Source organism: Trichechus manatus, unplaced genomic scaffold (genome assembly GCF_000243295.1).
Source record: "Trichechus manatus latirostris isolate Lorelei unplaced genomic scaffold, TriManLat1.0 scaffold00170, whole genome shotgun sequence".
Taxonomy (NCBI): domain Eukaryota; kingdom Metazoa; phylum Chordata; class Mammalia; order Sirenia; family Trichechidae; genus Trichechus; species Trichechus manatus.
The window spans coordinates 2,179,702-2,204,587 of NW_004444106.1; the positions used below are offsets into that span (position 1 = coordinate 2,179,702).

General features: G+C 49.6%; 2 protein-coding genes across 3 annotated transcripts; one reads left to right on the forward strand and one right to left on the reverse strand.

Annotated features, from left to right (window-relative positions):
* The first annotated feature begins 5,788 nt into the window (after positions 1-5,788).
* On the forward strand, positions 5,789-9,257 carry TUFM (Tu translation elongation factor, mitochondrial). Its single transcript, XM_004386608.2, has 10 exons — positions 5,789-5,831; positions 5,931-6,125; positions 6,557-6,723; positions 6,982-7,086; positions 7,177-7,341; positions 7,487-7,619; positions 7,708-7,812; positions 7,943-8,094; positions 8,201-8,320; positions 8,907-9,257. The coding sequence occupies exons 1-10, from the start codon at positions 5,789-5,791 to the stop codon at positions 9,078-9,080; spliced, it is 1,359 nt and encodes a 452-aa protein (XP_004386665.1). The 3' UTR covers positions 9,081-9,257.
* A 1,127-nt stretch (positions 9,258-10,384) lies between these two features.
* On the reverse strand, positions 10,385-24,517 carry ATXN2L (ataxin 2 like). 2 transcript variants are annotated; one of them, XM_023741013.1, is made up of 23 exons: positions 24,009-24,427; positions 22,455-22,491; positions 22,187-22,243; positions 22,031-22,102; positions 21,497-21,647; positions 20,954-21,078; positions 19,805-19,896; positions 19,136-19,336; positions 18,334-18,509; positions 18,052-18,162; positions 17,034-17,228; positions 16,875-16,946; positions 16,568-16,638; positions 16,093-16,388; positions 15,681-15,750; positions 14,982-15,128; positions 14,783-14,855; positions 14,502-14,689; positions 13,987-14,116; positions 13,742-13,863; positions 13,365-13,577; positions 12,939-13,182; positions 12,520-12,789 (listed from the first exon to the last, which is right to left on the reverse strand). In XM_023741013.1, exons 1-23 carry the CDS (start codon positions 24,299-24,301, stop codon positions 12,635-12,637), a joined length of 3,291 nt encoding a protein of 1,096 aa, XP_023596781.1. In that variant the 5' UTR covers positions 24,302-24,427; the 3' UTR covers positions 12,520-12,634. The 2 variants fall into 2 exon arrangements, with proteins under 2 accessions (XP_023596780.1, XP_023596781.1); XM_023741012.1 differs by having other exon boundaries at positions 10,385-13,182; positions 24,009-24,517.
* Between the last annotated feature and the right edge of the window lie 369 nt (positions 24,518-24,886).

The following is a 24,886-nucleotide window of genomic DNA, read 5'->3' on the forward strand; positions in this document are numbered from 1 at the left end:
GGACAGCAATGGGTTTTTTAAACTAATAAGGTAATTCTGGATATTTGGGTGCTCTGAGGAAAATCAAGGATAATTGATAAGAGGGTGACTTGAGTGCTACTTTACATTGAGGAGATGACATCTGAGGTGGGGCTTGAATAATGAGAAGGAACAAGCCATGGGGAAAGCTGCAGGGAAGAGCATTCTTAGGGAAAGGGGAGAACATATGCAAAGATCCTGAGGTAGAAACAATCATGGGATGTTTGCAGAGCAGAAGGATGGCCAGTGTGGCTGGGGGAGAGAGTGAGTGGAAAGTCAGAGAGGTGAGCAGGAGCCAGATCATGTAGGCCTTGTGGGCCACAGGGAGGAGTTTGATTATTTTTCTATAACAGCTTTATTGAGATATAATTCACCCATTTAAAGTAGGAGTTTGGATTTTATTGTAAGTACAGTGAGGAGTCATTGAGGGAATATTCATTTGTGATCCACATTTTAAAAAGACTGATCTGACTGCTGTGTGGAGAATGACCGGCATTGGGGATAAGAATAAAAGCTGGGAGACTCAATGGAGAGTTCTTGAGGTAACCTAGATGAGAGATGATTCTGGATTGAACCACCATGTTGGCAGTGGAGATAGTGAGAAGTGGTCACATTTGGGATATATTTTGGGGAGAAAACTGGGTAATGGGTTAGGTGTGGGGGGTGAGGGGAAGGGAGAATGGTGGTGCCATTTATTCAGATGTGTCAGGAGGGTGTGGGAGAGAACGAAGAGACCTGTTTTGGACATGTTAATCGGGAGCACCACAGTCAGTTTGGAAGGCACATTAATGGTTCAACTGTAAACATTTACAGAGATCTACTGCAGCCAGGCACCGGGGACAGAGAGATAAATGATACCCAGTCCTGGCCCTACTCAAGTCGCTCATAGTCTCAGGCAAGTAAAACCAAGAACTCTTTCTCAGGATACCAAGTGCTATAAGATAGAGTATCTGTTAGGATGGATTTGGCTGCAAAGAACAGACAACCTGACACAGTCTGGCTTAAACAATAAAGATATCCATCATCTAATAGCACAAGGAGTCCGTTTTCTAAGATCCTCTTCACTTTTTTCTCCTCCAGGTTCTGGCCTCATCACTGAACTGGGAGCAAGATGGCCACAGTAGTTCCACGCTGCCCATCCAGATCCAGCAACACACAATCAGAAAGAGGTCCTCTTCTAGCGTCTCCTTCTTAAGAGTGAGGAGTTCTTTCCCAGAAGCCCTCCTCCTTCTGCCCCAAGCAGATCTCCTCTTACCAATCACTGGCCCCAAAGGAGTCACAAACTCAACCCCAAACAAATCCCCTGGACCACCAGAATTACATTAGACCAGAATTTATGCCTGGAGCTGGGGAAAGGGCCACCCTGAACAAAATCAGGGCCCTGCCTTCAGGAAGATGGAAAAATGACTGTTAAGTAGGAACTAAAGGTGTTTGCCAAATAGCAGAATGAATGGATGGCTGGAGAGGTTGGGGGTGGGGGTGGGGGGCAAGGACCTAGAAGGTCATTTGAATTCAAGAGCATCTTTTTTAGAGTTGAAGATTCTCCACAAAGAATTATCCTTTAACTGTAATCACATAAAGTAAGAAAAATCTCTTCCAAGCAAATTCACAGCTTCCTAAAAGTCACATTGTTTTCCATTTCCTTTGTCCCCACCCCTTCACCCTGGACGTTGTACACATGCTATTTTTCTATAGTAGCCTGCCATAGAATAGCTCCTTCCTTCTTCACATAACACGTTGCTCAAAAGCATTTTCACAGGTGGCTGGCTCCCCTGCCTCTGCAACACTGAACATGCCCCATTAATATTTCACCTAGTGGCTATGCCACAATTCATGCCACCATATCCACATACTGGACATTTGTGTTTATCCTGCTCTTAGACTACAATATTTGTTGTAAGCGTGGCTCGACTTTTTTTTTTTTTTTAAATAATGTTTTATTGTGTTTTAGGTGAAAGTTTACACAGCAAATTAGGTTCCCCTCTAACAATTTTTATATTGTTCCATGAGGTTACAATTTTCACAATGTGTCAGCATCCTCATTATCTCCATTCTGTTTGTTCTGTTTCCATTGATCTAGCTTCCCCTCCCCTCCTTGCCTTCTCATCTTTTCTTTTGGGTAAATGTTGACTGTTTCGTCTCATATAGTTGTTTAAGGGAGCACATTACTCACGGGTGATACTATTTTATACGCCAATGTATTATTTGGCTGAAAGGTGCCCTGCAGAAACAGTTTCAAGTTCAAAGGGTATCTTAGGGCAATAGTCTCAGGGGTTCCTCTAGTCACTATCGATCCAGTAAGTCTAGCCTTTTTTAGGAATTTGAATTTTGTTCTACATTTTTCTCCCATTCTATCCAGGACCTTCTATTGTTTTGTCTCTGGTCAGAATGCTCTGTAGTGGTAGCCAGGCACCATCTAGTTCTTCTGGTCTCAGGCTAAAAGAGGCCATGGTTCATGTGGGCTGGGCATCTTTTTTGTTGTTGTTGTTGAGAATATATACAGCAGAACATATACCAATTCAACAATTTCTCAGTGACACTGATTACATTCTTCAAGTTGTACAACCACTCTCACCCTCCTTTTCTGAGCTGTTCATCTGCATTAACAAACTCACTACCCCTAAGTTTCCTATCTACTCTTTCAAATTGCTGTTGTCAGTTTGATCCCATCTAGAGTTCTTAAAAGAGCAAAATTCTTTACTAGTTAAGCTGAACTATGGTTTAAAGAAGACTTCAGGGGGTATTTTTGGTTTAAGGTTTAAAGATTTCAGGGCTACTACTCTCACACTGTTGTGTCTGGGGGTTCATCCAGCCTCCATGACTGCAGAACGTCTGGATTCCATGAGAATTTGAAATGCTGTTCTGCATTTTTCCCCCCTTTTGTTCAGGATTCTTCTATATAATCTTTGGTCAAAAATGTTCAGTAATGGTATGGCTGGGCATCTTCTGAAGAGACTTTCTACATTTGGGGAAATTCCTTGCCATCGGCCCTGGCTCCTCAATATCAAAGTTAGACTACATCACAGCCTCCTCTGATACAAGAACCTTGACATCTGATCTAGGCTTCTCCTATCAGACACATCCATGTGAAACTTTGAATTTGCCTGGCTTTGGGGGCAGAGGGATGGTCACTTTGATGATGTAAAAGTGGCTTCAATGCCGCCAGCAATAACTGTTGCAGACAAGTCTAAGTCCTGGCACTTAGTGTTTGGTGGCAGTGGCGCCAGCCAATTTTCTTATTGGTCAGTCCTATGGCTTGGGAGCTATTTCTCTAGCCCTCCCCACAAATCTGTAAGCTGCCTAATACTCTTTAATAAATCCCTCTTCTGCTTAAACCAGTCAACGGAAATTCTGTTATCTGTAAATCAAGATTCCTGATGGATCCATTTACTATTATAGAACATGCTACACTCAACAGCTCCACAAAAAATTTTCTTCCTTTGGACTCTCAGCACTGTGTTTCTCAAACTTTAGTCATTTATGTATCACCTTCCCAAAAAATTACCATATACCACTCATATTATTTACCACACATTTTTCTTTGATTCAGTTTTTAATCTCAGTATTCACTGTGCCAGTTTTTTTTAAACTAATATACATTAAAATAAATACAGCACCAAACAGAACAACAAGAAGGGAAATAATAAGAATGTTCATAGTGAAGAATGTAACCAATGTCACTGAACAACTTGTGTAGAAATTGTTGAATAGGAACCTAAAGTGCTATGTAAGCCTTCACTGAAAACACAGTAAAATATTATTTAAAAAATCAACCAGTAAATGCAATTATGATAGAAATAACATACATAGACAATGACAGAAAATATATCAGAGGTTGCCTGAGGGCTGGTATGGGGATGGGAAATCGGGGGCTGAGAGAGGCAGGAGGGATTACAGAGCATCATGAGGAAATGTTTGGGGGGAGAGTAACAGATATGTTCATTATTTTTATTGTGGGGATGGTTTCACAGCTGAAAAAGACGTGTCAAAACATCAAATTGTACAATATGTGCAATTTACTGTATGTCAATTATACCTCATTAAAGTTGCTGAAAAGTAATAAACAAATAAATACAGTACCACTAAAATAGAAACCATTAGTTCACATGCCACCCAAAAAAATCTCACATCCCACCAGTAGCCAAAAGTATTTTAGGATAAATTCCCAGGAGTGGAGTGACTGAAGGGCAGGGAAGGGACAAAGAAACACTTCTATACTTACACCAGCCCTTCCTAAGCAGAGCTGATGGGTTGGAGGGCCAGAAAGAGAGAAGTCTTATCAAGTTCCTCAGTTTATCTGAGCAGTCTGTAAAATGATAGTTAAATACTACTACAGTGCAGTGCTTAAGTGCACACGTTTTTTAGGGTTTTTGAGGTTTAATCTTAATCTCCCTGATCCTCAGTTTTTCACCTGTAAAATGGGGAATAATAGATCTGACCACACATCAGGTAACACTGGGAACACTGGGAACCAATGTGAAACATTGGCCCAACGCTTGATACATAAAAAACTCTAGTTCAGACTCCTTTCCCAAACTCCTTTTAGCTTGAGAAGGGGAGGGTGTTTGTTATAGTTTGCATGTGTGTGCCCAGCCTCCACTGAATCATAATTTCCAAAGGAGGAATCAGGGAATCTATCTGAAACAAGCACTGTCCGTTGAGTCATAGGATCTGGTGAGTTTTGGAAAAGTTAATCAGGGTTAAGCAGCTGCTATTATTTCAGGCTGATGTCAGCAAGCTGTGAAGAGATGATGGATGTGAACGCTAAAGGTTATTTACCACTCTTGCATTCTTTCATTCAGTCATCGGGCATTTACCGAGAACTCACTATGTACCTCGCCCTGTGTTAGGTGATAGGGACACATCCAGGAAGAAGATTCGGGCTGATCCCTCATCCTCGGTGTCATCTGTAAAATGGGGTGTGCGACAAGGGAATTTCCCCCTGGGCCGCTGAGAGGCTACAGGAATAAACAACAAAGCCTTGTCTCGGGGCTCTGACTCTATAAGGTCAGGCAGTACAGGGCCGGGGGTGGGGCTATTTGAGGGTCAGGGACTGTTCGACCTGGAAGTCCCAGGACCCCATCCCTGACTCCAGCCTACCTCATTTCCTCGCAGGTCCTGACGTCAGGATCTCCCTATGAAGTGGATATTATTATTCCCGTTTTACAGATAAGAAAACAAAGGCTCAGCGGAGAGACGGGTCACACTGGAGCCCCAGCCCCGAAAGGCGTCCAGGGCCTGGTTCTACCTCCAGTGCAGCTCAGAGGCCGCCAGAACTGCGCAGTAGGTCGGAATCCAGGGGATCCAGGACCTCTCTCCGCCTAGCCCAGGACGTTTCTGAGTAGTCCGCGCCGGGGCCACCGCTGCTCCCAGAGGCCGGGACCCTCTGGACCCGGCGCAGACCTACCCGACTTCCACCCTAAGCCCTCCTCCCCGGAACCTGCAAGGCTCATGAGCCTTCGGAGCGCTAGTGCATTATGAGACGCTCCACACTGCCCTCCTCATCGGCACCACCTCACTGGCTAGCCCCGACCGCACTGTGGAAATCTTTATCGTCCCCCGCCCGGAGACACTAACACTTCTCCCGGCGTCCTCCGCCCCGCGTCCGGAAGTCGGCGAAGAAAGCCGTGGAAACTAGCGCCTAGAAGCACCCAGACTTGCCCTCTCGGCCCTCACTTCCGCCGGAAGTGACTTCCAGCCGTAAGTGCCCCTTCCTTATCGCACGCGCGGGCTACCGGTACGCTGTACCCGGGGTGCCTGCACCACGACAATGGCGGCCACGACTCTGCTGCGCGCGACGCCCCGCTTCTGCGGTGAGGGGGCAGGAAGGGTGGTGGCAGCGCGGGGACACGGTGTTCCGGGGGTGGCCAGGCTCGAATCCACGCCCTGAGTCCAAGCCTCTCTCCCGGCAGGTCTCGGGGCCAGCCCGTCTCCACTACTGCAGGGTCTGTTGCGGCCACCAAAGGCTCCTGCACTGCCTCTCTTGTGCCGCGGCTTGGCAGTGGAGGCCAAGAAGACCTATGTGCGCGATAAGCCACATGTAAACGTGGGTACCATCGGGCATGTGGACCACGGCAAGACTACGCTAACAGCGGCCATCACCAAGAGTGAGCGGGCATGGGGTGGGGGCGTCCGGTAGCGCCCGATCTACAGGCAGGACCTGGAGCCAGGGAACTGGGGCCTTGAGTGGCTGCTGGAGACATTTCGTGTGGCCCTGGGAACCAGAACTCGGGCAGGCGGTAGAGTGAAAGATGCAGATTTCCCCTTAACCTGAAGAACTTTGTGATGCATGAATTGGGGGACCCTGAATGGCCACCTCCTCCTGGAGAAGTCGCAGGGCTGGACCTTGAGGCCTTTAATATTCCTTTCTGACGCAAAGTTAGCTCTGCTGGAGAAGTTAGAGATTGGAGGGAGGTGGGTTATAGAACTTTTGTCCTCCCAGACTTATTCGTTTAGGTGGGAGGAGCTCAGGGGTGTGGCCTGAGCCCTGCCTCTAGCCTTGGAACTTATAGCTGAGAGGTGTGTCTCTTCCCTCCAGTTCTAGCGGAGGGCGGTGGGGCCAAGTTTAAGAAGTATGAGGAGATTGACAATGCTCCAGAAGAGCGAGCTCGGGGTATCACGATCAATGCGGCCCACGTGGAGTATAGCACTGCCTCTCGCCATTATGCCCACACAGACTGCCCAGGCCACGCAGATTATGTTAAGGTGAGAGAGTCCTTCGGGGAGAGGACCAGGAGCTGCCTTCTGTCAGGATAAACGATGGGCTTGAGGGGAGGAGGTTAAGATACTCAGACGTAGGAATTTGAGACATGGATTTGTGGCCATGACTACTCAAAGTGGGTGGTGAGGAGACAGGAAGGGAAATGTGAGCCTAGTTCTCAATTGCTGTGCTTGGCCAGATGGATATGGAGCTGAGGAGGTCATTGAACTAGGCTGAGTGTTTCCTCTCCTCCCCCAACCCAGAATATGATCACAGGCACTGCTCCTCTTGATGGCTGCATCCTGGTGGTGGCAGCCAATGATGGCCCCATGCCCCAGACCCGAGAGCACTTATTACTGGCCAGACAGGTACTCAAGAGCTTGGGTGGGGTGGAAGGGGAGAGAGTGGGGGTTGGGCCAATCTGGACACCATCCCTTGTTATCGTTCCCCATCTACAGATCGGGGTAGAGCACGTTGTGGTGTATGTGAACAAGGCAGACGCTGTCCAGGACTCTGAGATGGTGGAGCTAGTTGAGCTGGAAATCCGGGAACTGCTCACTGAGTTTGGCTACAAAGGGGAGGAGGCCCCGGTTATCGTAGGCTCTGCCCTCTGTGCCCTCGAGGTGAGGGTGGGGACAGTAGGGGGCTGCTGGCAGAGGATGGGGCTGGATGGGCAGGCAGAGCTCTTCTCTGAGTCCAGGGAGTGGTGCTTGCTAAGTAAGAGGAGCAGAGTGGAAATTTCAAGAGTCCTGTCACCTCCCTTCACAGCAACGTGACCCTGAACTAGGCGTGAAGTCGGTGCAGAAGCTGCTGGATGCTGTGGACACTTACATCCCAGTGCCCACTCGGGACCTGGAGAAGCCTTTCCTGCTGCCTGTGGAATCTATTTACTCTATTCCTGGTGAGGACCTGACCATACTTGTTCGTACCCCCTACCCCAGCAATAGCTTAGCCCAGGGTTCCTGATGTCCTCTTCTGCTCCTTCCCAGGCCGGGGCACAGTGGTGACAGGTACGCTGGAGCGTGGCATTTTGAAAAAGGGAGATGAGTGTGAGTTCTTGGGACACAGCAAGAACATTCGCACTGTGGTGACAGGTACAGGAAGCCTTGGGACCCAGGGTTTGACTCCAGGTTGACCTTTCCTATCCTGGATCCCTCATGCTTTCTCCTCTGCCCCAGATGCTCCTCCTTGTCCCTTCTCCCTCCTTTCTCTCTTCTCTCCTAGGCATTGAGATGTTCCACAAGAGCCTGGACAGGGCTGAGGCAGGTGATAACCTCGGAGCCCTGATCCGAGGCTTGAAGCGGGAGGACCTGAGGCGTGGCCTGGTCATGGCGAAGCCAGGTTCCATCCAGCCCCACCAAAAGGTGGAGGCCCAGGTGAGGGGTCCAGGTGATAGTGGGCAGGGCTAGGCCAAACTATCCCCTGCACAGAAGCAGTGCTTTCAGCTAAGTCCCGCTCCGCCCTCATTGCTCTCTCCTCCAGGTTTACATCCTTAGCAAGGAGGAAGGTGGCCGCCACAAGCCTTTCGTATCCCACTTCATGCCTGTCATGTTCTCCCTGACTTGGGACATGGCCTGTCGTGTCATCTTGCCCCCAGGGAAGGTATGTGGGTCTAGGGAAGTGTGAAGCAGTAATATCAGCTCTGCCTCATTCACAGTTCCAAAGATATAATGTGACAACTGAGGTGACTTGATTGCTATGGGTCAGCCAGAGGCTGGCTGACAGTGTAGGTGAAACTAGTAGGTGGAAGGGTCTAGACCAGTAGATCTAAAGGGACTGAGTCCTCACCCAGTGCATGTTAGGCTGAAGTAGGTTAAAAGCTTAGCTATACCAGCATTTATCTCCAGAAAGACTTTCTAGGAAAGGGTCCTCTTGTTATTTGAGTTTTATAGTATATGAAGGCTCAGAGAAGTCCTGCAACTAAGAAACCTATATAACCTAAAATTTCCTAAACATTTTTTCCCAAGAGTGTACCTTGGAACCACTGATCATCACTTGTCTCATTCATGCTGTCTTTGTATATGCTGTTGAGTCTGCCTCACAGCTGGGATGAAGTTGTCCCTAGAGAGAATCATCATCATGATGTGTTCTTCTAGGTTTCTCAATCTCCAAGGTAGCAATTAAAGTTACTGAGTGAAGGCAAAGCACACTGAAGTTCACACATGACATAATCCCTGTCCCCCTCCAGGAGCTTGCCATGCCTGGGGAGGACCTGAAGCTTACCCTGATTCTGAGGCAGCCAATGATCTTAGAGAAGGGCCAGCGTTTCACCCTGCGAGATGGCAACCGGACCATTGGCACCGGCCTTGTCATTGACATACCAGCCTTAACTGAGGAGGACAAGAAGATCAAGTGGAGTTGAGTCTCTGGACCTCTGCTCAGGATCTGCTTCAAGGCTGCCTGGCCAGTGTCCCCTCCAGTCCTGGTGTCCCCAGGACCCAAGCTGCAGCCCTTGTCAACCCAGGAGCATACAGCTAGACTGATACTTCCCCTGTTCAGCTGGGGCAGGCCAATAAACTGTTCTGTGAATAGCAGACTAGCTTGTGTGTCATGTGTCCTTTGTGTAAGTAAGTTGGAGAAGATGGAGTGCAAAAAGGGAACTGAAGTCCAGGAGCAGGAGACGCTGCAGAGCCATCTTACCTGAGCTCATCCTTCTAGTCCTGGGTTCATCTCTATGGTAGAGGCTAGAACTCACTGACGTCTTTTTAAAGCTGCCCTAGTGGCAGTGGTTAAGCACTCAGCTGCAAACTTAAAAGGTCAGCAGTTCGAACCCACCAGCCACTCTACAGGAGGAAGATGTGGCAGTCTGCTCCCGTAAAGATGGACAGCCTTGAAAACCCAATAGGGCAGGTTCTACTCCATCCTATAATAGGGTCGCTGAGTTGGAATCGACTCCACAGCAATGGGTTTATCAAGTTGCTGTGGCAACTTGAGAAAGTGAGAAGCCAAAGAACAAGCTAGCCCAGTAAGCACTGTGCCACTGCCCAGTAAAATTCTCCAGTAGGATGTCTGTGGACTATCTATCCTACTAGAAGCTCTTGGGAAAGAATTTGGCTATCACCTGAAGCCAGCATGGGCTCACCTCCGATGCCAAACACAGCTTATGTCCTCTTTCAGTAGTTGTACTAAGTTGTTAATATCTAGCTACCCCTGTTAAAGCTCTCGGAGTAGGGACTATCTCATTCACCTTTAAACCCAGCACTTAAGACAGACTTGAGAGCTACATAATCTTAGCAAGTGGGCCCTGCAGTGTTAACTGTATGGTCGATCACTGTTATAACCCAACTCCAAGCATAAGGGTGAGAGACTGTAGAAAGGTTTCCTTTTTCAACATTTACTGGGATTTAGAATTAAGAAAAAGGTTGTTTACAAATGCTGGCTAGATTTAAAAAAAAACAAAACAAAACTTGAAATGACCAAGACCAGCCAGGATGCATAGCCCACACAAATCAGGCAATACTACTCACCAGGAATTCATGGGCACCCCTTTCAAGCATGGCCACTGACAAATGGATACATCTAGGACAACCCACTGACCAGCAGCCCTGAGAAGGGGGGAGGGTTGTGGGTCCAACCTGAGAGCTGTTTTGAGGACCTCATAACTTATCTGTGATTCTAGAGCAGAAAGAAACTAACAGAAGCAAGACACAACAACTTTGCAAAAAGTACTGTTCAATAATAGGGCAAATTTATTTGTTTTAACCTCCTCAGTGTCCAAGCAGAATCTGGGTTTCACAGGGGAATTCTGCTTGGATGAAGGGTAAGTTCCCTCCCAACTCATTTCTATTCTTAGGAATAAGACGATAATAAATTATAACCAATCTGCAATCCTTAAAGCATAAGAAGGACTACTTAGTAATACTCGCATTTTTCACTGTTCTACAGAGACCTGCATCTCAGTGTGTACTTCAGACACCCCAAGCCCAACAGAAGGTTTTCCTGCCCCTCCTCCCATCACTAACCAACCCCAGTCCACATTCTCATTCCACCTCCATCTTCTATCCAAGAGTTTTTTCCCTAAGACTCTAACCCTGCCCAATTTTAGCAGCCAGGTGGCTGTTACACACAACCCTTTTTCCATTTATTTGTCAAAAGACCCCTCTCTATGCCTGCCCCCCACTTGCCTAGTTTCAGATCCTCACATCCTGAGACTTCTTCCCCGATATCTAACCTTCATTCTTTCTGCCCTGGTCTCAGCCACTTTTTTCTGGCTTTGGTCCCAGCTGAAACACCTGCCTTCCACCGAGCACCTGTGCACAACTCACATCCCTTTAAGGGTGAGATTCTCTGCATTTTACATGCAAGGAAACCAAGGGCAGAAGATCAGAGAGTGACATAATTCCTAACTGCCTCCTTGAACAAAGCACCTCCCTTGGAGCCTGTTCCCATTTCTACATCCCATGCCTGGCTTCTCTCCTCCCATCCTAACCCCTAGTTCAGCTGCCACTCCCCTAAACCTGGTTCCTCAGCAAAGTCTTCCTCCTCACTACCAGCTTCACATCTATAGCTTTCACCCACACCCAAGACTTCTCAGCTGTATGCCAGCCAGACCATTAATTCCAATTGCCAAAAAAATTAAAGCATTTTTCAATGTAAAGAAGCAAGCTAATTCATGAGGTACCATTAGAAAGGAAAAGCTTCAGGTCACACCTCAAACTGAGACCAGTTTAGAGGTGAGAACGCAGTCACTAGAGGTTGGGTGACTTGTGCAGTAGTTGTGGGGCCAGAGTAAGAACCCACGTCTCTGGGCAGCGTCCTGACTGTACTGCCACACTGCCATACCTTGGGAACCAGCTTGGCCAACGCATCTCATGCACTTTAGCCATCTGATAATCCAGAACCTCACAGCCATCAACTACACAACATCAGAACATTAATCGTCTGGAATTCACTTTCAAATGAATAGCTTAAGACGCTTAGTTCATTATCCTACACGGAGACATTAGATACAAGTTTCACATGGAGGAGAAGAAACACGATGACAACACAATCCACTACCTCATAAATCACCTAGGAGAAAATAGAGTTGCTCCACTCCACCTTCCCCTCAAGTGAAGGGCCCTGGTGCCCAACCTCTAGGATCTGGAGAACTCTAGTTCTTGAAAGACCTACAGCTATGACCCTGCCCTATTCTCCAGAGAGAAAACTACAGGCTGGGTAAGTTAGTTTAAAATTTTATTTTTTTTATTTTTTTTAAATATTTTTATGTAATAAAAAGTAAAAGTCCTTGTCCAACCATCCTTGTGGGGCATCTGTCTTTCTGTCACGTAGGTCACTCAAAAGTTAATGGGGAAGAACAACAGGGGGCCCAAGTCTGAGGTTATAAATAATAGAAAATAAAAGATCTTCTGTCTCCAGCAGGGGATAGAGGATGGGAGGGCAAGATGGGGTGGGAATGGGCAAAGTCAGAGCAGGAACCCCCCCTACCCACGCTGGGCCCTGGCCCTGCCCCCTTTGAGGCGCTTCCCATTCAAGGTGCTTGGCAGGAATTCCCCAGCTTCCCCAGGGGGAGAGGGGGGGTTGGGGGCTGGGACTGGTCCGAGCTGCTGGGGGAAGAGACATAGATCACTCTTCCCTCCACTCATGGAGGTCTCAGGTCGCGGCCAGGACAATCTTCAGTTCCCCGGGGGGTGGAAGGGGAGCTGCTGGGAGGGATGAGATTGAACTGGTTGGAGGGGAAAGAGAAGAGAGCAGGAGCATTAGAACCCAAGCAGCTGTCCCTTCATCCAATGCCGTCCAGTGGGGGGCATGGGGGGGTGTGTTTGGGTAGGAGCGGCCTCCTCAGGGTGTCTCTTGGGGCTGTCAGAAGCACAGATCAATCGCTGTTTCCCAGTGAGCCAGAGCCCTCACTCGTGTGCCCAGCTCAGCCCCCCACACCCCAGCCTGGCCCTGTCTGCTGCGCTGACCTTACCTCGGCTAAGTCAGGAGACAGTCGGGGTCACTGAGAGCTGGGGAGGCAGTGGGGAGGGGGGCTGCTGGATCACAACTGAGCGAGGACGGAGGGAAGCAAAGGACAGAGCCAGGAGCAAGCCCCTGGCGGCGGCGGCTGTGGCTTCTGCCCACCCTACATACTTCACAGACAGGTGCAGGTCGGCGGGCGCCCTGTGGGACAGCCCTGCCTCCAAGACCCCTCACTCCCCACCCAGAACCCGTGCATCCTGCCCCACCTGCAGCCCCTCAGCTCTTCCATGCCAAATTCCCCCAGCTAATGAGAACTCACGAATCCTGTCATCGGCTCCTCCTGGAAATCCAGGCGCCTGGCCAGGCTGCTCACCTTGGGGGTGTCCGATGTAGGGGTAGGGTGAGGGTGTGGAAGCTGAGAGTGCAGGCACCCCGCTCTGGGGCACCGCGCCTTGGGGGGGCCCCCCATGGCTCTGGGGTGGGTGCAGCAGCATCACCTGGGGCGGGTGGGGAGCCCCAGGGTGAGGGGGCGGGGCTGCTGTGATTCCAGTTTGGACATGGGCCTGCAAAGAACAGAAAGGAGCTGAGAGTACCACAGAAGCTTGAGACAGGCTCTGAGAACCCAAGTGTCAGGGAGCAACGAGCAAAGGGAGTACCAGGGATTCAGAAACGGGTAGCCCCATGGTTTATCATGTTCTCGTGGTGGGACATAGACCCAGAGGAAGCAGGTCCCCTGGACTCTTACCTGGGTGACGTGAGCCATGTTGGTGAAGCCGTGGGGCAGCTGCTGGTGAGCATGGATGGCATACACAGCGGCTGGCTGGGGGAAGCTGCTCTGAGGGGACTGGGCAGAAGGTCCCGGTGGCAGAGAAGGCGGTGTGCCTGTCAGGGCCCCTGGGTGGTACAGATTCTGCTGTGGCTGTCCACTGCCCAGGTGTGGGGCCTGCCCCGCCTGGTGCTGTCAGGGGGAGGGAAGGGTGAGTGTCACCCACTCCTCTGGTACCCAGGCCTATCACCCACTGACCCTTTATCCTCCCTGCTGTGGGATGACCCCCACCCCCAAACTCACTCTTCCAGCCACCCACTACTTCTTCCACCTCTCAGATCCCCCATGACAGGCACCTGGACGGGACTAGGGGCCGCGTGCTGGGACTGCGGCTGGCTCCCAGTAGGCGTGGTAGCTGGCTGCGGCTGGTGGGCATGGAGCTGCGTGGCATGGTGTGGATAGGACTGGTGAACAGTGGCTGCAGCAGAAAATAGGGAGACAGAATCAGTGCTGAGCACACCAAAGGACCAGGGAGCACAGCCCAGAGCAGAGGCAAGGGTTGGGGGTGGACGGGGGGGCAGGGGAGCACAAAAGAACTCACCGTAAAGGGCTTGGGGGGTGGGCTGCTCTGCAGAAGGGTACTGAGGCGTAGAGGACGACACAATGGCCTGCGGATGGCTACCCGACGTCAGCATGCGGGGGTTGCTTTGAAGCATGGGGGCAAACACCGGCTGGTAGGATGAGAGAACAGCAGTTGGCACGATGTAAGACTTGGGAGGCATGTCCTCCTATCCCATCAACCTGTGCACAGCACTACTTTGGCCTTGTCGCAACTACCTTTAACATTCACAATAATTCTGCCCAGTAGATGCTAAGTATATTTTACAGCAGAAAAGAACTAAGACTCAGATGTTCGATAACTTGTTATAGGTCTCGCCAGTGACTTAAGAACCAAGATTTAAGCTCAAGTCGGATGACACCAAACCCAAAGCTGACAAGCACCACACACTAACACTGCCTGCCCCGTCTCCCCCATCCCCGAGTTCCTGGAGGTGGAGAAGAAGGGATCCCTAACAGGGGCTCTCTACCCCCACTTTCTTCCTGTGCCTCAGTCACCTGTGAGGGGTAGTGAGCCATAGGTTGCATCATGGCAGGCTGGCCTGGGAACTGCTGTGGATTGTAGGGGATGTAGGAAGAATAGGGTGTAGCAGCCACCAGAGGTGGGCCAGCGGCAGCGGCAGCCTGCATCATTGGAGGGGCTGAGGCTGGCTGATGTTGGTCTGAGCGTTGAGGGGGCAGGGAGCCTGCGGGTTGAGTAAAAATAGTGAAGAGCTCAAGCTCCATCTGCCAGGAGGCACTGGGCAGCCCCATCAACTGCCCCTCCTGACCCTGCTCACCTTTGGCTCCCCGGTACTTGCCCTGCTGCCCAGGTACAGAGTTGGACACAGGATATGGATACATCTGAGGTGCCTAAAGAAAAGACACAGATAAGGCTGAATGACTTGCTTGCAAATGCCCAGAACAGGCCTGACATGGTCCCCCCAGCCAGCCCTACCAAACCCCATCCCTTCACCCTGGGCCCAACCTATCCCTTACCTGCACAGCTGGCCCCATGTGGATTTGAGGTATGTAAGAGATGTACTGGGGACTATATAATCCACTCTGGCCTGCTGTCAGCACCGGGATGGAAGGAGTTGAATGAGTCCGGGGCCCCGGGGAAGTTGGGGTACTGGTGGATTTGTTCTGTGAAGCACAAGAATGATATTTTGACTTTTCAGATCTCCCTCTGCCATGCCTGTAACAGCAGCTAACATTCATAGAGTGCTGTGTACCAAAGCCATTCTACACCTTCTCTTGGTTAAAACCCACCCATATCAAACCCCATGAGACAGGCATGCTCAGATTACAGCAGAGGAAACTGAGGCAGAGAAGTTCAGTGGCTTATTCAATATCACAAAGTTTGTAAGTGCAGGGATTCAAGCCAAGTGATTCTGCCTGAATGAAGCCTATGCTCAAAACAACTTCACTGACATATTTCCTGAACCAAATGCTAAGTCCTAGAAAGAAACCCAAAAATACCTGTCAAATGCACCAGGGTCCCTTGCCACCCTGGAGACCTATCTCTATTTCCCCCAAACCAGCCCAACTGCTGCTATGCCTCCACGCTTTTACAATGTCTCCTCTCACTGCCTGGCAGCTGGCAGGCAAGTGTTTCCCTCCATTGCTTTTTTAACCCCCTCTCCCTCAAGTCTCCCTCACAGAAACCAAAGTCCACGTTCTCCCATCCCATCTCACCACAGACAGCAGAGGCTTTGTGGGATTGAACTCCTTGGCATTGGGGTTCAACGTTGACTTCTTTACTTGCCTATGAGAGAAAATAAATTCCAGGATTTTGAACTGGTTCCTTCCGATTAGAGCTCCTGCTGAGAATTTGCATTTCTAACAAGTTCCCAGGCAAAGCTACTCCTACTGGTTAGGAACCAATTCTGAGAACCATTAATAGAGCAGTGATTCTCAAAATTTATCATACGTAAGAAACACCTGGGGATCTTTGTTAAACTATGTATTCTGGTTCAGTGTATTTGGGGTGGAAACGAAATTCTCATCAGGGGTTCAAACTGGAATGAACCGGTTTGAAGCCCCGGCAAATCCTCATGGCTTACCCCTCCTTACCCCTGGCATCCACCCAGCTCCCCATCCCACTCACTCAGCAACAGGGCCCTCATCCTTGTCATCACCCTTGATGAGGCCCACTGGGGGGCTGCCGGTTTGGCTTGGGCAAGGCGGTGGGGGCTGCTCTGGCCCCTCAGTGCCTCCTGCTGGTGGCAGGGGTGGTTTCTCCTCTTTATCCGATACGGACTCTGTCTTGGAGGAGACTGGGGACCCCATGGGTTCTGAAGTCAACAGACCGTCAACCTCCTTCTCCTTCCCCTTGGCCTCCTCCTTTAAGATCCGGGGAGGAAAAGGATCCAGGTTGGCCTCAGGAGAGCTACTGGGCTGAAGCTGGAACAAGAAAAACACACATACAGAACTAACTGGTCCAGACCCCAGCTCCTACTTATTTCATCTTTGCTTATCTCATCTTGTACATCCCACCTCATCCTCTGCCGCTTATATAAACCCTCCACTCTCCTCTTCATCCTGCTAACATCCTAGCTCATCCCCATATTTCCATCTCTCACCTTAAACTGGGCCCCAAACTTTCTCAGTTCTTCCAGTTGAAATCGTTTCTGTTCATTCTGTAGGCCAGGGACTACAAGAGAAAGGAGAAAATAGTAAGTTTCTTCTTTCGAAGGTGCCAGTAGCCCAGAGGACAAAGAAATCAGGAAAAAAGAAAAGAGAGAAACACATGAGAATCCTAAAAACAGAAACTAGGGTCAAAAGGGTGATAGATACTGGCTGCTTCTGAATTTAAACCACCTCACTGACTGAAAAAATCGCCCCCAAACAAAGAGGCATTCGATCTAGGTGAATAAAAACGACTCTCACCTTTCCCAGCTATCCGCGCCAGCTCCTGGGGCTCCAGATTTCTCCCAGGCTCCTTGTTCGGGAGTTCTTTCACTGAGCAAGAAGAGAGAGACACCTAAAGGTTCTTCTGTCCAAAATGACACTTCACACTGTCACAGTCCTCAACCATCTAGCTCTTACCATCTGTGGGGGCCAGTGTGATCTTTGGAGAAGCTGGGGAAATGGAGCCCACTCCAGGATCCACAACCGATGATGTCACAGGGATGGAAGCTGAAGAAGTTGGCACTGCTGAGCCGATGGGAGGCTCAGGACAGGAAGCTGAGATTGGAGCAGGGGCAGCAGACTTGGGAGAGCGTGGGGGGTACATCCGGCCCACTGGAAGAAAAGGGAGAGCTGTACAATGGTTACTGCTGGTCAGTAAGCAATGGGTACAGGGTATCTAAGATAACAGCAAAAAAAACCTTATGTAACAGGCACGTTCACAAGTTTAAATACCTATAAAGCTGAAAAGGCGAGGGAGGTAACATAGGCAAGTGAAACGGCCTCAAGGGCACCACGACAAACTAGATTGCCTAAAACGGCAGGCGTGACTCAGTTCCAGCCAACCATGGCTATGCAGCAAGGCAGGCTCAATGTTGGCAGAACTTTCTGTATCACAAAACAACTTTTAATTATACGACTTGTATGTTTTAAAATGTTGGCAACTAAATCAGTTCTAAACAAAAGACATCTGCCAGCCAGATACAACCAGGGCTTCAAACTGGTTCAAACCCCTGCTGAGAATGTGCCTTTCTACCCCAGATATACTAAGAATACGCATTTTAATAAAGATCACCAAGTGATTCTTAAATGTGATAAATTTTGAGAACCACTGCTCCACTAGTGGTTCTCAGAACTGGTCCCTAACCAGTAGCATTAGCATCGCCTGAGAACTTATTAGAAAAGCAAATTCTCAGCAAAGGTTCGAACTGGAATGAACCGGTTCGAAGCCCTGGATACAACCCATGGATCACCAGGTTGGCATTTCTGCACTAGAAAAACCAAAAAAGTCTTTCCCCAAAAGGATAAATCCAACCCCCCTGCCATCGGCTTTCATATTTGAAACTGTCTCCCATTCCAGCATTCAACAATTAGCATGTTTACATCCCTTCACAAATATCTATTCCTCTATCTTCATCCAACACTAGTGGAATTTTACCTGCAGGAGGAGGTGGAACAGAAGCTTCTCCAGAAGGCCTACTGCTAGATGAAGACAGAGTCTTGGCACCTCTCAGAGGCCGCTGTGCCTTAGGGGACATACGGGAAGAACCTATTTTTTTTTAAAGATGAAATAAATGTAAGAACAGACAGACTACCTGCTATTACGTTACCACCAATGCATCATCCTTCCAACCCATCTAAATCCTACTTTTCAATTAAACACTTCCCACCTTCTTACTGTCCCCTCCTTCGCCCCCGACAAGTTTGCTCCACAACTCACCTCCATTGATACCACGTGTCTCAGAACCTGGGCCAGGGCTGCTATTGTCAAGATGGTGAGAACCACGAGGTGGCAAAGAGCTAAGGCCAGGCCGGCCACCCCGGGAACTGCTACAGCGAACACCTCCCCGGGGACCTTCCCGAACTCGCTGGGGCAGAGGGATGTATTTCCCCTCCCTGGGGAGAGAGTTCAATTAAGGTCAGTGAGCCATAAAACTTATACACTTTGGGAAGATAAAGCCCTCTTTTCTAAAGTCCACCTCCTTACCCCTACCCCCTACACACACATAACGCCTGGCTCTAGCTTCTTTCATTATCCCACTTGAAGCTCTGTCCTGGTTAAATTTTCTGTGGCTACAAGCTTATGACCTTATGTTGTGTCAATCCTGACCCAATCAATCTGGCCAATTTACACAATTCTACTATTCCTGACTTATAAGAAAGTATCTGTCACACTGCAGTTCAAGATGCAGCTTGTACAAGACACAGATCATTATATACAGTTTGATTTTGTTTTGTAAAGGGTAAAAAACAAATACATGTGAATGCAGAGAAAAAGAGAAACCATATATCAAATTCTGAGAGAAAAAAGTTTTTCTTTTAATTCCTAAATCCACAAGCTTTACCCATATTACCTTAGATAAATCACTTAACCTTCTTAGGTCTCTATCTCCAAAGCATAAAAACTGGGAATAACTATGTACTAGCCTATACCTCGTACGTTTGTGAGGCTTAAACAAGAGTGTACAAAGCTCTTTGCCCATAGTGAGCCCCAAGCAGTCCTGGCTGTCCCCAGTAATCACCTGGATGCCAGACTGGGGCTCTCCCGCCCTGAACTCTGCCGCTGGACCGCACTGTGCTTCTCTTCCTCAGTGCGCCCATCGTCATTTTCCATGGCAATTCGCAGGCGGTATTGGGGGCTCGACTCAATCTCTCGGGCCAACTGGGCCGCGCGCAGCTCTCGCTGACGAAACTCTTCTGAGTTGTCCTTCTCTAAGGGTACCCTGAGAGAACCCACACAGACCACCACCATCCCAGTGCCAGGGGACAAGAGGGGAAAAAGATAAAACACTTCTTTCAGTTCTATCCCCAATTCAGGTATGTGAGCGTTTTACCCCTTTAACAATTTAAGCACATATTTAATGGGCACCCACTGGGTTCTGGCAGGGCACTAAGGTATATCTCCAAGTCTGAGAGATATAAATACACATAAGTATGCTTTTCGATTCGAGACAAAAGACATGGATGAACAAGGAAACAGTTAATTCTACCCATGGGGCAGCCTGGAAATCAGGAAAAGGTAAGAGAAAACCTTTGAGGGAGGAGTTTGCAGAACAGACCAGGAGTAAAAGGGGCAACCTGGGCACCTAGAAAAGCATGAGCAAAAGCTATGTTCCACCTAGAGACTCATGCCTTCTGTTACTGACCCCACATCCCAAACTGTATCACCTGGGAACTACCAAGATACTCACGTGTAAGAAGAGAGACTGCTATCATAGGTGGTCTTTACACCATAGTTTTCCTCGTTGAATTTGAACATCTCATTGGGATCCCATCCATTGGACTGAGTGGAGAGAGAAAAGGGCAAGTATTTTAAACCCAGGAAGAAAAGCAACCATGACGTGTCATTTTCCTTCCATCAACTGAAAAACTTAAAAATGTGACCAAAGCAAGAATGAAAAAACAGGAACACAACTGGCGGGACTATCAATTAATACTACCAATTGCAACACAAACTAGCAATAAGTAGTAAAACTGAAAAGCCCCAAGACCTAACAAATCCATTTCTAGGTTTTTACCCCAGAGAAGCTCTGGCACATGTACATGGGGATACATGTTCCGAAAGTTTAGTAGCATTAGGCATTATTTTTAATAGCAAAATAATGGACAAAACACCAATCAATAAAACCAAAAACCAAACCCACTGCCACTGAGTCGATTCCGACTCACAGTGACCCTATAGGACAGAGTAGAACTGCCCCGTAAGGTTTCCAAGGCTGTAATCTTTACGGAGGCGACTGCCACATCTTTCTCCTGCAGAGCTGCTGATGGGTTAGCATTTGAGTGCTTAACCACTGCACCACCAGGGCTCTTCCAATCAGTAAGGAAAGGAATAAACAGCTTGGTGTGTGTACACAAGCATGTACGTATACACATAGAGTACTACATAATCGTTAAAAGCAATGCACTAGATTTATACACCACTATTAAAAATTAAACAAGCAAGAAAAATGAATTCTTGTATAAATTAAAGATTATCAAAATAATGCATTCATTCATGAATACATACACGCATAAGCATGAAACATCAGCCAGAGACATATCAACTGCATCAAAATAATTGCTCTTGGAAAGGGTAATGAATCTACAAGGTGCTCAGCCTTACCTGCAACCTGTTAATAAAGTGATCTGAAGCAAATATTAACAGCTGTAAACCACAGATGGTGAGAGATTTTGTTCTGTGATTTTTCTGTACCTTTCTATCTGGAAACTGACCACAACCAACAGGCAACAGTAAAGGATTTTCCTCTCCCTTCCCCAAGAATGACCTTACTGTCAACTACACACATTATGGCACCACAGTCACCCAGCCCTCAGGTTCCCGGGAAGGGAGACTATACCATGTCAGACTCGAGGTCGTAGTCATCGCTGTTGCTGTCGCCCCCCTCCCAGCGCTGCAGCACCTTCTCTTTATGCTCCCCGTTCACCTTTGAGTTCATGGCAATGGCTGAATCGGTGAATTTGTCTGTGGGGACAGATTTGACAATCAGGAATCGGGTAATTCTTCACATTCTTCCTCCCTCTACTACACGTAGTTCAGGAGTAAAAAAATTTAAGAAACCCAGATCTGACTATATGTGCTATGTGCCAGGGTTGGAAGAAAGGCAGGATAAAAAAACCTCATCTTAATAGTTCAAAACGAGCAAGGAACTGAAAACTAAGCAGGGAGGATCTGAAGAACCAAAACACAAGTCAGAAATCACCCCACTATATCTTAGACATTGAGACACATTTTCCAGAACAACAAAAAACGCAATCTCCCTCAAAAAAAAAAAGCAGTGACAAAAACAAAACAAGCCGCTGTAATGTTCTGCTTGCGCACAAACTGCCCTCTCCTCCCCTCTACTCACACAGAGTGGGTCTGTAATTGTCTAGAACAATACCTTTAGTAGCATAATTGAAGTCGACATTTCGAAAGTGAACCAGCATGACATCACTTGGCTTAAACACCATGGTGTCCACAATGTCTTCCCGACGAGGGCCACCTGCTGGCTCAGATGCTTTCCTGTGCACAGCATCTACTGCTAGTTCAAACTACAAAAGCCCCCATTCCCCAAAACCCAAAAATCAGTATTAAAAAAAGTGAAGGCAAAAACGTAACTATTTTCTTTCTACTCTAAAATTTCCCCAATACTTTCATGTACACTGTCTTATCAACACGAGCCACAAAGCCTAACAAAAGTCTCAAATTTAAACACTTAACATTCTAAAATTTATACATTTTAACATTAAAAGTGCCCACATTTATTCAGACCCGTATATTTTATTGTTTGTAGTGTTACTCTGGCACAGGCCTACAAAAACAAGTAACAAAGTCATAGTGTTGTCCAATACCACTCAATTCATGCTCTCAATAAATCTATTTCATTCTCCTCTTCTATGCAAGTCCAAAAATAAGCCAATTTGAGTACACTGACCTTTGAGCTCAGAGTCTTGAAAATACCTTCATAGGTGGTGCCATTTTTCACCTTTACATCACAAGTAGAACCCTGGGAGAGTGAGAAAAATAAGAGTGTCTCCAGCAAACTGATCATAACAGTCTTAAACAATCTAGGGATTAGGTACTCACTTACCACAACAGCTGTAAGGAAATGCAGCATTCTGGAATTGTTGTAGACACCCTCAAACACCTGTCAGCGACAAAGGAGGGAGAAATACATAGTAGTCAGTCAACACTTCACTTCCCTTCTAAATGTCCAGGCTCCACTCATCCCTACCTTTTATGTGCTGGGTCTCCTGTCCTTCTGAGCCCCTCTGACTATCTCTGTACCTAATCTACCCTATATCCCATGTATGCGGCTTTTAGGTCCTTGTATCTTAGGGAGGGAAAAAGGCACTCACCGGTGACTGTGGGGGTCCCTTTCCTGTGCTCTGTCCCCTATACGGGAAGGAATAAAGGAACTGATTATTTAAATCTGTTTAATTCTCCTTTACAATATTAATTTCTAAGGGACTGGTATCCTAGAACCACATACCAAATGAAGATGCTGATTTAGCCTACAAAGCAATTTACCAACAAGATGTTCAAACTCTCACCTTACAGTGAAAACGAGGAGTAGGCGTCAAGAGCCAGTAAATACGGTGCCTCCAAATGCCAGTAAAATAGACCTCAAACAACAACGGTTGTCATGCTCAGAAGAGCGAATTCAACACAACCTCCTCACTTTCTCCCAGGGGCAGAGGGCTGCATGCTTCCAACAGACCAATACTACAGTATTCCATAACCAATAACCTACCCTACAGGTAAAGGCGGAAGCTTAGAGTGCAGATTTGGAACTACCTACCTCAGACACATTACCTCCCAGATAGAAAACACAAACATTTTCAGCAGCCTTACACCCCAAGCCCTGGGAGGGCAGCCCCTCCACACCTCACCCCTTCGATCTCATTACCCATCCAGCCTATTACCAACTCAGGCGGGTAACCCTCCTCCTCGATGGCTGATGTAACCGGCGACTGAGGGCGACGAGGGGGCCGTTGGCGGGGCTGGGGGACAGCGCAGCCGCAAAAGCCATCCACCGGGAGGCCTCGCCCGGTCTGCGCCTGCGCACTAAAGCCCACGGACCGCTTCAAAATGCCCCCTCCCGCGACCGGAACCCACTGCGCCTGCGTGTACCACCACCCTCAGTTCCATTAAAACGAGAGAGAGAAAACAGAGTGGGGCCTCCAATACCCCTACACGCACACTCCCAGCTTCTGCCGAATATACTACCCGGGACACGCGAATGCCCGTGTCATGAGACAGAGCATCCGCGGCACGCTGGGAGAGATCACGCGCGCGCGGTTGAGGTTCCCGGCCCGCAGTCCTCCCGGTCGTCCCTCCTTCCGTCCCCCCGCCCTCTCCGCTCCCCTCCTACTGGCCGGACCGGGAAGGGGGAGGTAGCAACCCGCTCCTTAGTCCTTCCCTCCCCATTGGCCAAACTGTGGGCCGCGCGCCCCCCTCCATTGGCTACGGCCGGGGACCCCTTCCCGCAGCTGACTCCCCATTGGCTGAAGCCCGGGACCGCGAGACCCTCCGTGGTAATGGAGCCGGGGACCCCGCTCACCTCTTCTCCCCCCCAACTCCCTGATCCGACGGCGCTGGAGGGGTGCGCCCTGCATCCCCTGAAGGCCCGAGCCCCGAACCCTGAGTAGGCCTTGAGAGCTCAGCCTGGCCCCTAAATGTCCCATGGCCGCCCGGGGACCCTTCTCCTCCGACCTGTTAGGACTTGAGGGTACCCACCACCATCTTCACGGGGGGGGTCTCTCACTCCCCCCCGGTGCCATCCGAAGGTGGTCGGGCTGGGGGCCCGCCCCACAAGGATGTACTCAGGCCCCGGCCGCGGGGCCGGAACAGAGCTACCGCCTCCTCCTAGTAGCCTCTGCTCCCCCGCCCGGAAGCCCACCCCTCCTCACCTGGAGCTGCCGACGGCAGCTGCCGCTGGCCTCTCTTGATGCTGCTGCGGCGGTTGCGGCGCCAAGATGCCCTCGGTTCCCCGGCGGAGCCCGCTCCCTGCAGCGGCTGCAGGCCCCAGGCAAGGGGAAGCGGCAGCGGGAGGCCCTGGGGAAGTCGAGGTGGAGGCCAGCGGCGCTGGGAGGCCGCAGTTGGGAGGGCTGGTGCCCCCGGGAGGCCGGCGGGCCACGGCCTGTTGCGTGGGGGGCGGCTGCTGGGGCTGGGAAGTCTGTTGTGGCGGCTGAGGCTTCAACATGATGGCAGCGTCCGGAAGGGGAATCAGGGAAAAGGGAGGGAGCGAGGGGGCCGGGACTAGGCCCCTGCCGGAGGGCGCGGGAAGCGAGAGGGATTGGGAAGCTGGGGACCCGCCGTTGGCGGGTGTGTGTGTGGGGGGGGGAGTCCCGCGGTGTCGGGGGTGGATAGAGAAGACCGCGGCGCGAGGAAGCGCCGCGAGGCGGAAGGGGAGGGGGTCTCGCGGGCTGGAGGAAACCGAGAGGGCGCGAGCCGGCCTGGCGCGCGTGCGCGTCGCCGGGGAAAGGGGGGAGCGCGCGGGTGAGAGCTCCCGAAGGGGGAAGGGCGGGGAGGAGGGAGAGGTGGCGCGAGATGCCTTCGCGCACCGGGGCAGTTAGCTCCTGGTGGGTGAGAAGGGAGAATAAAATAAAGTGAATTTCGCGCCTTTAGCCTATGGAGTGGGAAAGGAGCAGCGCGGACGCTCACACGCGCCAAGGATTTAAAGTCTCTAGGTCTCAAACAGCTCTAGAGGCTAGCAACCGCTGTCGCTTCACAATGAGCGTGTGAGCGCTGGGGGAGGGGCCGAGGAAGAACCGGCCGCCCCGCCTAC

Bases quoted from the DNA above. Each gene is read 5' to 3' on its own strand.
- TUFM (XM_004386608.2), top strand. From the start codon at position 5,789: ATGGCGGCCACGACTCTGCTGCGCGCGACGCCCCGCTTCTGCG. The intron at 6,126-6,556 runs GTGAGCGGGCAT...TCTTCCCTCCAG, and splicing joins AACAGCGGCCATCACCAAGA to TTCTAGCGGAGGGCGGTGGG. The intron at 8,095-8,200 runs GTGAGGGGTCCA...TCTCTCCTCCAG, and splicing joins ACCAAAAGGTGGAGGCCCAG to GTTTACATCCTTAGCAAGGA.
- ATXN2L (XM_023741013.1), bottom strand. From the start codon at position 24,301: ATGTTGAAGCCTCAGCCGCCACAACAGACTTCCCAGCCCCAGCAGCCG. The intron at 18,163-18,333 runs GTGAGTTGTGGA...AAAAAAAAATAG, and splicing joins GACACGTGGTATCAATGGAG to GTTCTTCCCGTATGTCCCCT. The intron at 14,117-14,501 runs GTGACTGAGGCA...TCATCCTACCAG, and splicing joins TGGCTCACTACCCCTCACAG to CCGGTGTTTGCCCCCATGCT.